This window comes from Schistocerca piceifrons, chromosome 5 (assembly GCF_021461385.2).
Source record: "Schistocerca piceifrons isolate TAMUIC-IGC-003096 chromosome 5, iqSchPice1.1, whole genome shotgun sequence".
Classification (NCBI taxonomy): domain Eukaryota; kingdom Metazoa; phylum Arthropoda; class Insecta; order Orthoptera; family Acrididae; genus Schistocerca; species Schistocerca piceifrons.
The window spans coordinates 356,827,787-356,843,369 of record NC_060142.1 but is presented as its reverse complement, the minus strand read 5'-3'; the positions used below and the strand labels follow the sequence as shown (position 1 = coordinate 356,843,369).

The 15,583-nt window shown below is 41.0% G+C and overlaps 1 protein-coding gene across 1 annotated transcript in view; it reads right to left on the bottom strand.

Annotated features, from left to right (window-relative positions):
* Nucleotides 1-15,583, bottom strand: part of LOC124798985 (FERM domain-containing protein 5) — an 85,506-nt gene that overhangs the window by 56,977 nt on the left and 12,946 nt on the right. The window contains exon 6 of the mRNA XM_047262522.1: nt 10,875-11,027. Coding sequence (XP_047118478.1) covers nt 10,875-11,027 — 153 coding nt within the window. The remainder of the gene's footprint in view (nt 1-10,874; nt 11,028-15,583) is intronic.

Genomic DNA, 15,583 nt, shown 5'->3' with positions numbered 1-15,583 from the left:
GCTAGGGAGGTTATGGGAGCAAAGGATGTGCTGTAAGGATAGCTCATAACTGCACAGCTCAGAAAAGCTGGTGGTGGTGGGGAGGATCCAGCCACTGAAATCTCACATATTGTGCTCTACTGCATGTTGTGCCATTGGGTGGTCCACCTTGTTTTTGGCAACAGTTTGGCAGTGGCCATTCATTCTAGTTGACAGCAATTTGGTTGCCATACCAATGTAAAATCCTGTGCAGCGCTTGCAGCAGAGCTGGCATGTAACACGACTGGTTTCACATGTGGCCTAGCCTCTGATGGGGTAGGATAGGCCTGTGACAGGACTGGAGTGGGTGGTGCTGGCTGGTGGATTTGGTAGGTCTTGTATCTGGGTCTTTTGCTAGGGTATGATTCCTGTGGCAGGGGGTTGGGGGTTGGAGTGCCATAGGGATGGACTAGGATGTTGTGGAGGTTGGATGGGTGATGGAACACTTTGGGAGGGGATGGAAGTAACTTGGGTAGGCTGTCCCTCACTTCAGGGCATGATGATAGATCATCAAAAAAGCCCTGATGAAGGGCATGGTTCAGTCGTTTCAGTCCCAGGTGGTATTTGGTGACAAGGGGGGCGCTTCTTTGTGGCTGGTTCTTGGGATGGATGTGAGGATCAGATGTATGTGGGGATATGCCATGGGAGATCTCTCTGTGTATTAGGTCTGGAAGATATTGCCTATATGTGAAGGCCTTTTTGAGGCCTTGAGCATACTGTGCAATGGAGTTTTCATCACTGCAGATGTGTCTACCATGGTTGGCCAAGCTGTATGGGAGGAACTTTTTTGTGTGGAAGAGGTGGCAGCTGTCAAAGTTCACATACTGTTGGTGATTTGTGGGTTTGATGTGGACCAAGGTATGGTTGGAGCTGTCTGAGAGTAGAAGATCAACATAAATGAAAGTGGCACGATGGCTGGAGGAGGACCAGATGAAGTGGATGGGAGAGGTGGCATTGAGATTGTGGAAGAACGAGGATAAGGTGTCCTGGTCTTTGGTGCAGATTATAAAGATGTCATTCATAAACCTGAACCAGACCAGGGGTTTGGGGTTTCGGGAAGCTATGAATGTTTTTTCTAGGTGGCCCATGAAGAGTTTGCCATTGGAGTGTGCTATTCGGGTGCCCAAGGCTGTGGCACGAACTTGTTTGTATACCTTCCCTTCAAAGGTGCACTATATATGGGTTAGGGTGTAGTTGGATAGATGTACGGGGAATGAAATGGTTGGTTTGGAATTTGCAGGGTGTTGGGAAAGGTAGTGTTCAATCACAGCAAGGCCATGGGCATGAGGAATGATGATTATAAGGTGGTTGCATTGACAGTGACGAGCAGGGACCTGAGAAGTAAGAGTGTGGGGATGGTGGGGAGCCGGTGTGGGAAGTGATTGTTATCTTTAATGTGGGAGGCTAGAGTTTGGACAATTGGTTGCAGAAGTTGGTCAACAAGAGCTGAGATTCTTTGGGGAGGGGGGAGTACAGTAACCAGCCACAATGGGGCACTGAGGATTGTTAGGTTTGTGGATTTTGGGGAGCATGTAGAAGGTGGGTGTGCGGACTGTTGTTGGGGTGAGTAGGGAGATGGATTCAGGGGAGAGGTTGTGGGAAGGACCTAAGGATTTCAGGATGGATTGGAGTTTGTGTTGGACTTCTGGGATGGGGTCACTTTGGCAGAGCTTGTAGGTGGAGGTGTCAGACACCAGGAGGAGGCCCTCTGCCAGGTAGTCACTACAGTTCATCAAAACAGTGGTGTAACTTTTGTTTGCTGAAAAGATGATCATGTCAGGATCCATTTTTAGGTTGTGTAGGGCAGTCCTTTCTTCTGCTAAAGGGTGATGTTCTTATGGAGAGACCTGGGAAAGGATGGTGAGACCAGGTTGAAAGTTAGGAATTCCTGGAAGGTGACCAGGGGATGGTTAGGTGGGAGGGTCATGGTTGGATGATGGTAGAAATTGGGATTGGCAGGATTTAATGTGAGGATTGGATGGGCTTTCGTTGGAGGGGTTGATGGCAAAGAAGTGTTTCCACTGCAGGGAGTGGGAGAAGGAGAGTAGGTCTTTCACAAGTCCAACATGGTTAAACCTGGGAGCAGGACTGAATGTGAGGACTTTGGGTGGGACTGAAACTTCTGTGGGGTTGAGGATTTTGGTGGAGAGTTTAACAACAGTTTTGGTTCTGGATTTCGTGGAGTGTTGGCAGGAGGTTTTGAGGATGAGGAGGGTTGAAAGGGTTAGCTAGGCAAAGACTGGGTGCTATGAGGGGTTCATGAGAAGGAACACCTGATTGTCCTCTCAACAGACAAAGGTTCCACTGCTGTTCTGATGGACCAGAGTGACTACCCAGTAGAGGGCCTCTGCCAGTTGTCTGACACCTCCACCTACAAGCTCTGCCAAAGTGACCCCATCCATGAAGTCCAACCTATAATCTCTGCTGAAATCCTTAGGCCATTCCCACAAACTCTCCCCTGAATCGATCTCCTTACTCACCACAACAGCCCCCATATCCACCTTCCACATGCTCCCCAAAATCCACAAATCTAATAATCCTGGGTGCCCCAATGTGGTTGATTATGGTGCCCCCACCAAAAGAGTCTCATCCCTTGTTGACCAACATCTGCAAACAATTGTCCTAAACCTAGCCTCCAACATTAAAGATATGAATGACTTACTGCACTGGCTCTCCACCATCCCCACACCCTTACCTCCCGGGTCCCTCCTCATCACTGGTGATACAACCCCCCCCCCTTTTTTTATACATCAATATCCCTCATGCCCATGGCCTTGCCATGATTGAATACTACCTTTCCCAACACCTTGCAGTTTCCAAACCCACCACTTCATTCCTCAAACACCTAACCAACTACATCATAATCCATAACCACCTCAACTTTTAAGGCTAGGAAAACAAATTCATGGCTCAGCCATGGGCACCTGTGTGGCACCCTCCTATGCGAACCTCTTCACAGGCCACCTAGATAAAATATTCATATCTACCCAAAACCCCAAAACCCCTGGTCTGATTCAGGTTTATAGACCCAAAGCCAGGACACTTATCCTCATTCCTTCACAATCTCAATGCCACCTCTTCCATTCAGTTCATTTGGTACTCTTCCACCCATTGTGCCACCTTCCTAGATGTCGATCTCCTCCTCTCAGATGACTCCATTCACACCTCGATCCACATCAAATCCACAAATCACCAACAGTACCTGAATTTTGACAGCTGCCACCCCTTCCACACAAAAAAATCCCTCTCATATACACCCTGGCCACCCATGGTAGACACATATGCAGTGATGAGAACTCCCTCCCTCAGTATGCTCAAGGCCTCAAAAAGGCCTTTGCAAACCCAGCCAGTACCCTCCTGACTTAATATGCAAAGAGATCTCCCATGCCATATCCCCACATACCTCTGATCCTCACAGCCATCTCAAGAACCAACCACAAAGAAGTGCCCCCCCCCCCCCCCTTGTCACCCAATACCACAAGAGACTGGAATGACTTAACCACTTCCTTTATCAGGAATTTTTTGATTATCTATCATCATACCCTGAAATGAGGGACATCCCGTCCAAGATACTTCCAACCACTCCCAAAGTGGTGTTCCACCATCCACCCAAGCTCCACAACATCCTAGTCCATCCCTATGCCACTCATTCCCATGATCCCCTCCCACAGGGATCACACCCTTGCTGAAGACCCCGATGCGAGACCTGCCCAATCCAGCCACCCAGCACCACCTACTCCAGTCCATCACAGGCCAGGCCACCTGTGAAAGTAGCCATGTTTTGTACCAGCTCTGCTGCAATCACTGCACAGTGTTTTAGATTGGCATGACAACCAACTAGGTGTCAACTAGAATGAATGGCCACTGGCAGACTGTTGCCAAAAACAAGGTGAACCACCAAGTGGCACAGCACGTAGCACAGCACAACATCCGAGATTTCAATGGCAGCTTCACAACCCGTGCCATCTGGATCCCCCCCCCCCCCCCCCCCCCCAGTACTACCAGCTTTTCTGAGGTGTGCAGATGGGAGCTATCCTTACAGCATATCCTTTGCTCCCATAAGCTCTCTGGTCTAACTCGCAGTCCTCCAAACCCCCACTCAATAGAGAGAGAGAGTGTGTGTGTGTGTAATCCGTCTCCTGTCCCAGTACTCCTGCCCAATTCATGTCAGCTAGTTATGTGCTGCTATCTCATGCCCTAGTCTGTGAAATCGAGTGTCCAGCCGTCTGCCACCTGCTCCCTCTAACTGCAACCCTAGGTAACTCACACATGGCTCCCCACTCTCCCATGAGCCACTAGATGCTTCCCCCAACCCCCTCCACTCTCTGCCTCCTTCATCCCTCACCCCACCCCATCACACCCACTGTGGCCCAGGAAAGAGCTGGCAGTTGACTGAGCTCACTGTAGGGAGACAGTGTGTGCATGTGCGTGTGTGTGTGTGTGTGTGTGTGTGTGTGTGTGTGTGTGTGTGTGTGTTTCCTACAAGCTTGAAAAAGGAAGTTTGTTGCGAAATCTAGAAAAGCTCTGTACCTTTCATTTGTGTACCTATCAATGATGCAGTGCTTCTTCCTTTCAGTGAGTTATCTCCTTCATTCCTTAATAATTCATAATTCTCAACCAGAACTTTTCATACTGTTGTTAATTCTTTCTTCAGGGACGAAAGTGGGTTAGGTTGAGAGACATTGTAAAGGAGGTGCAGGTCACTCAAATCACAGTCGAGGAGTCCTATCAGTAGTGAGGATACATAGAGGCAAAGATAAAGGGGAAAGCGTTAGAGAGAGTAGGATGTCAAAGAGATACACCTAGAAGCATTGCATTAGCTTTAGCCCTGAGATCAGAGGAGGACAGTAAAATAAATATGTATTAAGAAGCACCAAAATGTGGAGTGAAATGAATAGGAAACTAAGAACTTGGAGAAAAAGAAGAGGTAAAAGTGAATAGAGACAGCAACAGAGAGAAGGAAAGATTAAGATAGAAATGTTCAAAGGTAGTAGAGTAAATAATGAAATTCTGTCAATCAAAAAAAGGCCAGAAAGGGAGTGATGGAAGATGGTGGTGGGATCTACATCTGCAATGTATAAGTAATACTCTGCAAGCCACTGTAGAATGCATTGAGCAGGGTCTGTCATACCAATGTTAGTGGTTTCTTGTCTTGTTCCATTTATGTATTGAGTGAAGAGAAAAGCTATTGTCTATACACCTCTGTATGTGCCCTAACCTTTTTTTATTCTCATTATGCCTACACATGCACGGTGATCACACAGTCTTCCTTGAATATAGGTTTTCTAAATTTATCCAGTAGGTTTTCACAAGAGCTACAGTAGCTATCTTCCTGGGATACCCATTTAATTTCCCTGAGCATTTCTGTTTAACTTAATAAGCACTACACCATCCTGTATGATACTAGCAGGACTTTACCTAATTTATTACTGTTTATTGTCATTCCTACTTTGTAAGTACTCTGATCATTGAACCAATCCTTTAGAATTGGTTGCACTTGTGTCTTGTACGCAATTTCTTTTACAGATACTTCACACCTTCCCAGAAACCTCCCAACAAGATTAAGCCTTCCATTTGTCTTGCTTAATGCTGCTTTCCTTTGTTCATCTGATTTCACATTGTTCCTTAGTATTACCTCTAAAGCTTACATGATGTGCCAGTACTTATCATCACTCTTATAGTAGGATACTATCAGGTTCATTCTCTTTGTTATAGGCATTTTTCTTGGATTTATTCATACTGAAACAGATCTGTCATTACTTGCACTAAGAGTCTTTCTATGTTTCGTTATGATTGTCCCGTGATGGTACTTTCCTGGACACAACTGATTATTGACTAACAGTCTTATAGTGTGGCTGACCTTATCTAATAAGTCATTTATGTATATTGAGAGGAACTATTATGCTTCCTTGAGACACGTTCATTATTACTTCCAAGCTTATTGAACTTCTATTGTATTCTGTTAGTAAAATATCTGTTGAGCTAGTCACGTATTAAAAAAGATACACTGCATGATTGTATCTTGGTAAGTAGTCAATGTTGTATAGAGTATTGCATGCCTTATGGAAATCTAGGAAGATGGAATCTACCTTTTCCTCTGCATCTGCTTTTAGCATATCATGTATCAATAAAGCAATCTGTAAAGAAATCATTTGCAAATTGTAATTATGGTTCCATACACATTGGCTGTGGAATATTTCAGAACAAATGAAAATTTGTGCTGGACTGGGACTCAAACCCAGATTTCCTGTTTGTCATGAGCAGTCACCTTAAATGCTTCAGCTATCCAAACATGCTTCCAGGAGCGGCCCAAATCTCCACTTGTACTGGTGTCTAAATTCCCAAGTGCTCACACTATACGAGGGGCGTTTGAAAAGTCCGTGCAAAGTCTGAGAGATGGCACCACCAGCATGTATCGAGGTCATGTTTAGTTAGTAACATCTTTGGAAAGAACGCACACCAAGTTTCAGCCATACTGATGTATTTCTTTGTGTTTGGCGTTCGTGTGAATCAAGAAAGTTGAGTGATTGTCAAAAAATGGACAAAAAAGAATTTTGTGTGGTGATTAAACATTACTTTATGAAAGGCAAAATGCCTCAGGAGACTAAACAGAAGCTTGATAAACATTCTGGTGACTCAGCACCTTTGATTAGAACAGTTTATAAGTGGTTTCAAAATTTTCGAAGTGGCCATATGGGCACAAGTGATGCTGGACATTCTGGACGCCCTGTGGAGGTTACGACTCCAGAAATCATTGATAAAATTCATGATATGGTGATGGATGACAGAAGAGTTAAGGTGCATGAGATTGCTAGTGCTGTGGGCATCTTGAATGAACAGGTACATAATATTTTGCATAAACATTTCAACATGAGAAAGCTATCTGCAAGATGGGTTCCACGATTTCTCACACTTGACCAAAAATGGAATTGTGTGAAGTTTGCAAGGATGGTTTGCAGCTGTTCAGGAAGAATCCGCTGGACTTTAAGTGTTGTTTCGTCACTGTGGATGAAACATGTATACATTACTATACTCCTAAGACCAAACAACAATCTAAACAATGGGTTACCAAGGGAGAAACTGCACCAAAAAAGGCGAAGACCATTCCTTCAGCTGGAATGGTTATGGCAACTGTCTTTTGGGATTTGCAAGGGATAATCCTCATCGAATATCTGGAAAAGGGTAAGACTATTACAGGTCCATATTATACATCATTATTGGACCATTTGAAAAGCAAGGTGCAAGAAAAATGCACACATCTCAGTAGTTGTGGTCGCAAAATTATTGGAAATAGGATTCCAACTCGTTTCACATCCTCCCTATTCTCCAGACTTGGCTCCCTCGGACTACTATTTGTTCCCCAATTTGAAGACATGGCTGGCAGTACAAAGATTTTATTCAAACAAGGAGGTGATTGCAGCAGCTAATAGCTATTTTGCAGACTTGGACAATTCCTGTTATTCGGAATGGATCAACAAATTAGAACAGTGTTGGACAAAGTGTATAAGTCTAAAAGGAGACTATGTCAAAAAATAAAATAGGTTTATCCCAAACAAGTCTGTAGTTTTTATTTTTGTCTGGACTTTTCAAATGCCCCTTGTACTTCCATGATTCCCACACAGGTTGACACATTGTTTTTTGACTGTCACATTGCTCTACTATGGTGTGAAAAACTGTTATGTATTATAGCAACTGTGTTGTACAATATAGCACGACTTGTGAATCATTCCTTCGTTGAAATTTGGCTGTTGATTGTCAACGCAGAGTCTGTTCCTTTAGATATCCAAAGGAACATTGCTTCATACTATATGGTACAACAGAGACATTTGCACAACAGCAAAGGAAGCTGTAGTTCATACAAGTGATTTTTCCTGAACCTGTGTTGATTCTTTGAGAAAAGCTGTTTTTCCCTGAGTGATATCCTAATGTCTGAGCTTAGAGTCTGTTCTAAGATCCTACAACAGATGAATGTCGGTGATTTTAGTCTGTGCTTCTGATTTTTTACCCTTCTTGTGAACAGTAGTGAGCTACATACTTTTCCAGTCACAAGAGACTACTCCCAACACACAATATTTTCAGTATATATGAGATAATAATGTCGCCAGTCCTCCGGGGTATTCTATGTAAAATCTAACTGGAATTCTGTCAGGGCTTGATACATTCTTTGCTTTAAGTACTCTTAGTCAGTTTTCAGCACTGGTGGTGCTTACACTGCATCTCTCATTTGTGAGGCTATTTATTGTTCTAACACTGCTACGTAGTTAGTATTGTCATGTGCAAATACATACACTGTGTGATCAAAAGTATCCAGACACCTGGCTGAAAATGACTTACAAGTTCCTGGCAGCCTCCATCAGTGATGCTGGAATTCAATATGGTGTTGGCCCACCCTTAGCCTTGATGACAGCTTCCACTTTCACAGGCATACATTCAATTAGGAGCTGGAAAGTTTCTTTGGGAATGGCAGCTCATTCTTCAAGGAGTGCTGCATTGAGGAGAGATATCACTGTCAGTTGATGAGGCCTGGCATGAAGTCAGCTTTCCAAAACTTCCCAAAGGTGTTCTATAGGATCCAGGATAGAACTCTGTGCAGGCCAGTCCATTACAAGGATGTTATTGTCATGTAACCACTCCATCACAGGCCGTGCGTTATGAACAGGTGCTCAATCATGTTGAAAGATGCAGTTGCCATCCTCAAATTGCTCTTCAACAGGGGGAGCAAGAAGGTGCTTAAAAGATCAATGTAGGCCTGTGCTGTGATAGTGCCACACACAACAACAAGGGTGCAAGCCTCCTCCATGAAAAACACAACAGCACCATAACACCACCTCCTCTGAATTTTACTGTTGGCACTACACACATTGGCAGATGACGTTCACCAGGCATTTGCCATACCCGCACCCTGCCTGCACACAATGTTTTTCCACTGTTAAATCATTCAATGTTTATGCTCCTTACACCAAGCAAGGCGTTGTTTGGCATTTAACAGCATGATGTGTGGTTTATAAGCAGCCGCTCGACCATGAAATCCAAGTTTTCTCACCTCCCGCCTAACTGTCATAGTACTTGCAGTGGATCCTCATGCAGTTTGGAATTCCTGTGTCATGGTCTGGAGAGATGTCTGCCTATTACACATTATGACCCTCTTCAACTGTTGGCGGTCTCTGTCAGTCAACAGACAAGGTCGGCCTGTATGCTTTTGTTCTGTACATGTCCCCTCATGTTTCTACTTCACCATCACATCGGAAACAGTGGACCTAGGGATGTTTAGGAGTGTGGAAATCTCACGTACAGGCATATGAGACAAGTGACTCCCAATCACCTGACCACATTCAAAATCCGTGAGTTCCGCAGAGTGCCCCACTCTACTCTCTCATGATGTCTAATGACTACTGAGGTTGCTGATATGGAGTACCTAGCAGTAGGTGGCAGCACAATGGACCTAATATGAAAAACGTATGTTTTTGGGGGTGTCTGGATACTTTTGATCACATAGTGTACTTAAATCAGAAATTACATTTTTATTATTTCTGTCTTCAGATCGTTCACCAAGATCTGACTAAAAATTCTAGCCGGCTTCGTGCATGGCCCATCTTATGGATGCACAAAGTTTTCTGTAGCAGTTCTCCTGCAGTCTCTTTTGAAGTGACAGTATAACAGACTATTTTTGCAATATTATCCATTAAATGAAGGTGTATTTTCACCATAGTTTATTATGTTAATTGGCACCTTCTTAACTAGACTGTTTTTTAAAATGTCATTTAGTTTTACCTGTAATTGTTCTTAATTTTTGCTGGTTCTGAAGCAAATGTTCTCAGTTCATATTTTAAGTAGACTGTTTGTAATTGTTTACCATTTTGACCAAAATATAAGTACTCTCATAGCTGTCTTGACACCCCTTTTGTCCTGTGGTGACCATTTTTTCTGTAACAGGATCATGACTGCTATTCCCTGTCTAACTGGTGACACTCTCGAAAATTTCAGTTCTACCATGTGGTCTAAAATATTTATTTTTTGCATGGGTTTTGTACTAGTTGTTCGAGGCAGTTGGCAGACAATTTATTTGGCAGTACATTGAAAGACTATTTGTTCTTACCACTGATAAAACATATGTAGTTTCTGTACTCAATATTATGCCAGTTTAAGGTCACCTCTGGCTGGTTTGGACCCGTAAATGTGTACTGAAATGCTTTTTTAAATGCTGCAATAAGAAAATAAAAGTCCATATTAGTTCACAGCCACATTCATTTTATACCTCCTTTGACTTAATGTTTTCGCTTTTCATTGTAAATGCTCCTCCTCCTGGGAAGTCTAATCTGTCTTTCTGACATGCAAATTCCTTTTCTCAGCTTCAGTTCAACCAACTCAATTCCTTGTGTTATGTGAAAGTACTGCTTTTTCAGAGAGATGTGTGCTCTGGGACTTTGCGGCAAATCTGCGAGATTTCCTCTCCTCTCACTTTGGAACATAGTTCAGTAAAATTCCATTGATTTCCTTTTTACACAGGTCACATGTTTTATATAAACTTTTTCACATACTCTAAAAAATGTTTACCAAAATGACATACAAAACATACAAATAATACCAAAACAGTAACTTCTGTTTGACAGTCAGAATCCAAAACAGACTATCACTATCTAGCAAACTTGTTTTGCAGTAAAGGCAGGCAGAGATAAAGACTCTGATTAATTTGTGCATGCACTCTTTTATAGTAGAAAAATCTCTGTGCATTTCCACTATTAAAAATCAATTTTAATTGTCTGACAAGTGAAATATACTGTGATTTAGTGCAGTTACACTGCCTGTGACATAATTATTTAGCTATGTGAAACATCAAGTGATGATATTCATCTTACCTCATTATATGTAAGGTGAACAATAAACATTTTCCCTTCATAATTTATTTTCTGAACCTCACTCCAACGAAAGTGATGTGTCTTGCGACTGCCTTGGAATGTTAAGATACCACAATGGTTTATCCCAAGATATAACTGGTTTCCTCTGTGATCCTGAAACAAACATTTCGTGGTGTATCTGAACCTAAAAAGAGTACGACACACATACAAAATTCGTAGTATATATGGGAAAGTATTACCTCATTTGATGATATGTGAAATGATAATATATGTTGGGATAGTAGGATAGAAATGAAAATTTGTTGGAAAAATGGTTCACTATCTAATAAAACTACTGCCAAACGCATTTTATTTCACAGATATGTGAAAACAATGATCTACAGTTAGGAAAAACAGCTTTATTATCTTTACTACTGTGCTACTTTTCACCACAGGTGATTGGTATTTATCATAACTATAAGTACCAACATTTAAAACATAGATTTGTATGCAATTTCATAATAAAATGCCATTAAGTGAAACACAGATGAAAGTAAATATGAAGAAAGGCCATACTGTTAAAGACTCACAAAAGTTATTGTGATCTGAACCCACAGTAACCCACTGCCCCATACCCTCCACCCAACAGTTTTCATTCCCTCTGTCCTATCACCTCCTCCCTACTCGCATCCTCTCACCCTGTTTGTGTGAGCCAATCGGTCTGAGGCGTCTTGTCACAGTTCATGCGGCTACCCCCGCCAGAGGTTCCGAGTCCTCCCTCAGCCAAGGGTGTGTGTGTTGTCCTTAGTGTAAGTTAGTTAAAGTTAGTTTAATTAGTGTGTAAGCCTAAGGACCGATGACCTCAGCAGTTTGGTCCCATAATCCTTACCACAAATTTCCCTTTCCTCTTTGTGTGCCACCCTCTGCCATCACACCCACCTGTCTTTCCCCTTTCCCACTTCTCTCCTTTTTCACTCCCCATCCCCCCTCCTCCCCCTTTTCCCCCTCCCTGCCCCACAGCCTCCGTGTGTGTGTTTCCTTTTTTGAAGAAGGCTTTAGCCTAAAGCTAAATGTGTAACTGTCTTTTTGTTGTGCCTGTCTGCAACTCTCCATGTCATTTGTGAGTAGCAATCTATCTTTTCCTCATATTGTTGTCTACATGTAAAATAGCATTTGTAGAGTGAGACCACTGCATGAAGAGCAGAAAATATTGCCCAGTTCATAGGGCTATCCAACAATGTTGTATCTCCACGTAGTGATTTAGATTTCCTTAGGTTGGAAGAAACATCTATTATTTGATGCATGCATAGGAAAGTTTGTTGTGTTCTCGCACTGTACAAAATATAGTCAAATGGAACCAAATAAAAATCAATCAAGCAACTAAACAGGACCAAATTATCAGCAGTAGAATGATACCACCTGAAACCAAATCTGAAAATGACTGAAGAACAGTCCAAATCCCAGACACAAACTACATGGCAGTTCACCATTTGCTCCAAATCTTTCCCATGCAATTAATATTGACAATGATTCATCAATTATCTACTTCTGCAATCCCATCATAATTTCTGCTGTTTTCCTACAGGCAACACTTCTTTCTTTCTCCATTATTTCTGTATATCTCCACATTTAATAAGATATTTTTATTTATTTGCCTTTCTTCTCTGTTTTTCTTTAATATATTTTTTCTCCCCACTGTCCTGATGTGCATTCATTCATTTGTTCATTCATCCATCCACTCATTCAACTATCACATTCTGTATATTCCACTGTAATGAGCCCTAATGGATATGGACAACCCGAGTTTTGCATTAACAAAGAGAAAGTGTTGTTAGCTACTGCATTAGTAGTTAACAGTTGTTACACTGCTATAAAGTCACGCTAAATTTGTCTTGCAAGGGGATCACACCTACTCAACATCATTGATTTTGCCCAAATTCATGCCATTTGTAGGGTTTGGCTGAAAATGAAAGTGATAGCTGTAGGAGCTAATATAGAAAAAAATTACATTTTTGCATAAGTTGGGCCTGGTATGAGCCATTAATGTTACTGTGGTTACCAGGTAGTGGCTGGCTCAGTGGAAAAAGTACATAATGGTTAACCCTTGGTCCTTGGATTGAGTCCCTACACAGAAGGTTTTCTTTTTTTTTACTGCCTATTTTTAAGTTACTCACACTGCAAATAAACCAAAATAAGCTCAACAGCAATATATTATATTCACTAATATTTTCATAAAAGACATGGAAAGGCAAATTTGGGATAGCAAATAAATTGCCAAGGGAGGATGGTAGTTACTGGACCCACAAGGATTCTGTAAATAAATTTCAAGAAAAGGATTGCTACACAAAAACAGACTTGGTTTACATTCATCATGGGTTCTCTTTCATCGCACGGTTTGCAGCACACAACACATGCATGCAGTGGCATGACGGTCAAAATGAAACTAATGGAATACAATGTCCTGTACGCATTAATTAAAATCCCTTCTTGGAATGTTCCTTGCAGAGTCCTCTCGGGCATTGTAAGTACACCCTCTTCCTGGAAATTTAGTTGCTAACACAAATTCTCTTTTGGATTTTGTTTGTATGCCTTTTATGAAAATATTAAGAAATACATTATATCAAGAACTCCAGTTTACTTGCAGTGTAAAGAAATGAAAAATCTGAAAATAAAGAAAAATCTGCTTAGGGATTCGACCCCTGACCTTTTGATTACCACTCTGTACTCTTTCCACTACACCAGTGACTGCCTGGAAGCTCTTCTAATGTTAACAGCTCATGCCTTGCCTGATCCACACCAAAAATACATTTTTTTTTCTAAACACTCAGCCATCTGGGGTGCCCACTTCTGTCACTTTCATTTCTGGTCAAGTCCTGCAAATACCATTAATTTGGATGAAATCAGTGATGGTGAGTAGGCACAATTTCGTGTTAGTAAAATTAAACAACAAAATAGCTACCTTGAATAAATATACTGCTCTGCCAATTAAATAGCTTCTGTACAACTCCTACTGTGAGCTTAATATCCACTGGACAATACTGTTTCTTATTGTAAATGCATTCATCAATTCCTGGGATCCAGTCATGAAGAAGACCCTTCAGGGATGTGGAACAATTCTAGGTATGCATTCACTTTGTGAATCCACCCATTAAAAATATATATTAATAATTAACTGCCATTAAACTACTATAAATTAATTGTGCTGTTATCTAGCTACAGTTAATCCAGTAAAATTATCATAACTGCAGCTGATTTGAAACTAGCTACTACAATAGTTATCCACATGCCACAAGAACAGTACATTGCAACTTATAATGCAGCAGCAAGAGGAATCTTTAATCTCTAAAGCTAGGTAATCAAATAATTTGTTGAAAGAGTGGCTAATAAGGTGTGTTTTTAATTTTCTTTGAATTTATGAGCAATTTCTTGTTTTGTGTCTCATGGCAGCTTGCTGAGAAACTTCATATCAGAATACAGACTCCTACTCCAAACCCCAGACAAGATGGTAAACTCTACATGAAACTTAATTTTATGTCTTTTATTTGGTTGTGTAAATCATGGTTCACCAAAAACAGATTTTTATTATTAGTAACAAATACTATTGCAGGTTAAATGTTTTGGAAAGTGAATGTGGGAACTCTAAGATCTTTGAAGAGACCTCTACAGCATGTGCAGGTATCTATATTGCAGAACATTTTTACTGTTGAGCCTTATCCATTCTTTATTAGTGATGACTTCATACTATTTTTTGGAAAATCAAGTTTCCTCCTAATCCTTGTATTTTTCAAAGCGTAGCAATGCAAAATTAGGTTTATCTGTCAGTTTTTGTGTATGCCCATCAGTCTGCTGCTTTTAGAAGCATTGAAATAAGCTATTTTCTAGGTAATTGAAATTTCATCACAGACAATTATTTTCTTTGAAGACGTTAATAAGTTTTATGAAATACTACCAACATACTTTCACAGTAATGTTTTATTTGTTAATAAACAGATCTTTTTTGTGTCCATCAGTAAAATAAAATACTTTGATATACAACAGCAAGAACAAGACCCTGTAAAAGTATCGTAATAGTAGCTAAAATAAAACAAACCAATTAATAGAACACAATGTAAGAAAATCTCAAATCAGTTATTATATTTTAAATATGGTATGGTAATAAAAGAGTGAATCCTACATATTGTTACTGACAAATGATACTTGCAAATTATAACCATACAGGAGGAGAGGAGGGCACAAATATTGTGCAAATTGTTACTTTATTTACATGTGGAGAACTGTGTTGAGGAAAGACACACATCTTCTAGATTGGGTGCGGATTGCAGTAATTTCATGAGGGGAAATATCTGTGTGGAAATGAATATAGGAACTCCTAGCATTGCCAGCCTACTTTGGAGAAGCATGAAGTCCTCAGAGAATACATATATTTTTGACAATAGTCATGATGTTTACTTAAACAAAAGAAATGTTAATCTGATTAATTTTTTCTTTGGATAGACTTGTATGTAAAGGTTTCATGTTGGGCATTTCGATTAGTCAGATGCTTGGTGTTATGTAGTTGATGATGTGTATGTTGCTGGACAATATACGGAGTGTGTGTGACTATATATAAAAGGTGTTTGCACATTATTCAAGAAAAGCAGTGTTACAGTTCCTTACAGCAAATAATCAAAAAAGGAAGAGATGATGTCTTTCATCACTGCATTCAAGGGAATGGTTTGAGGAAATGACAG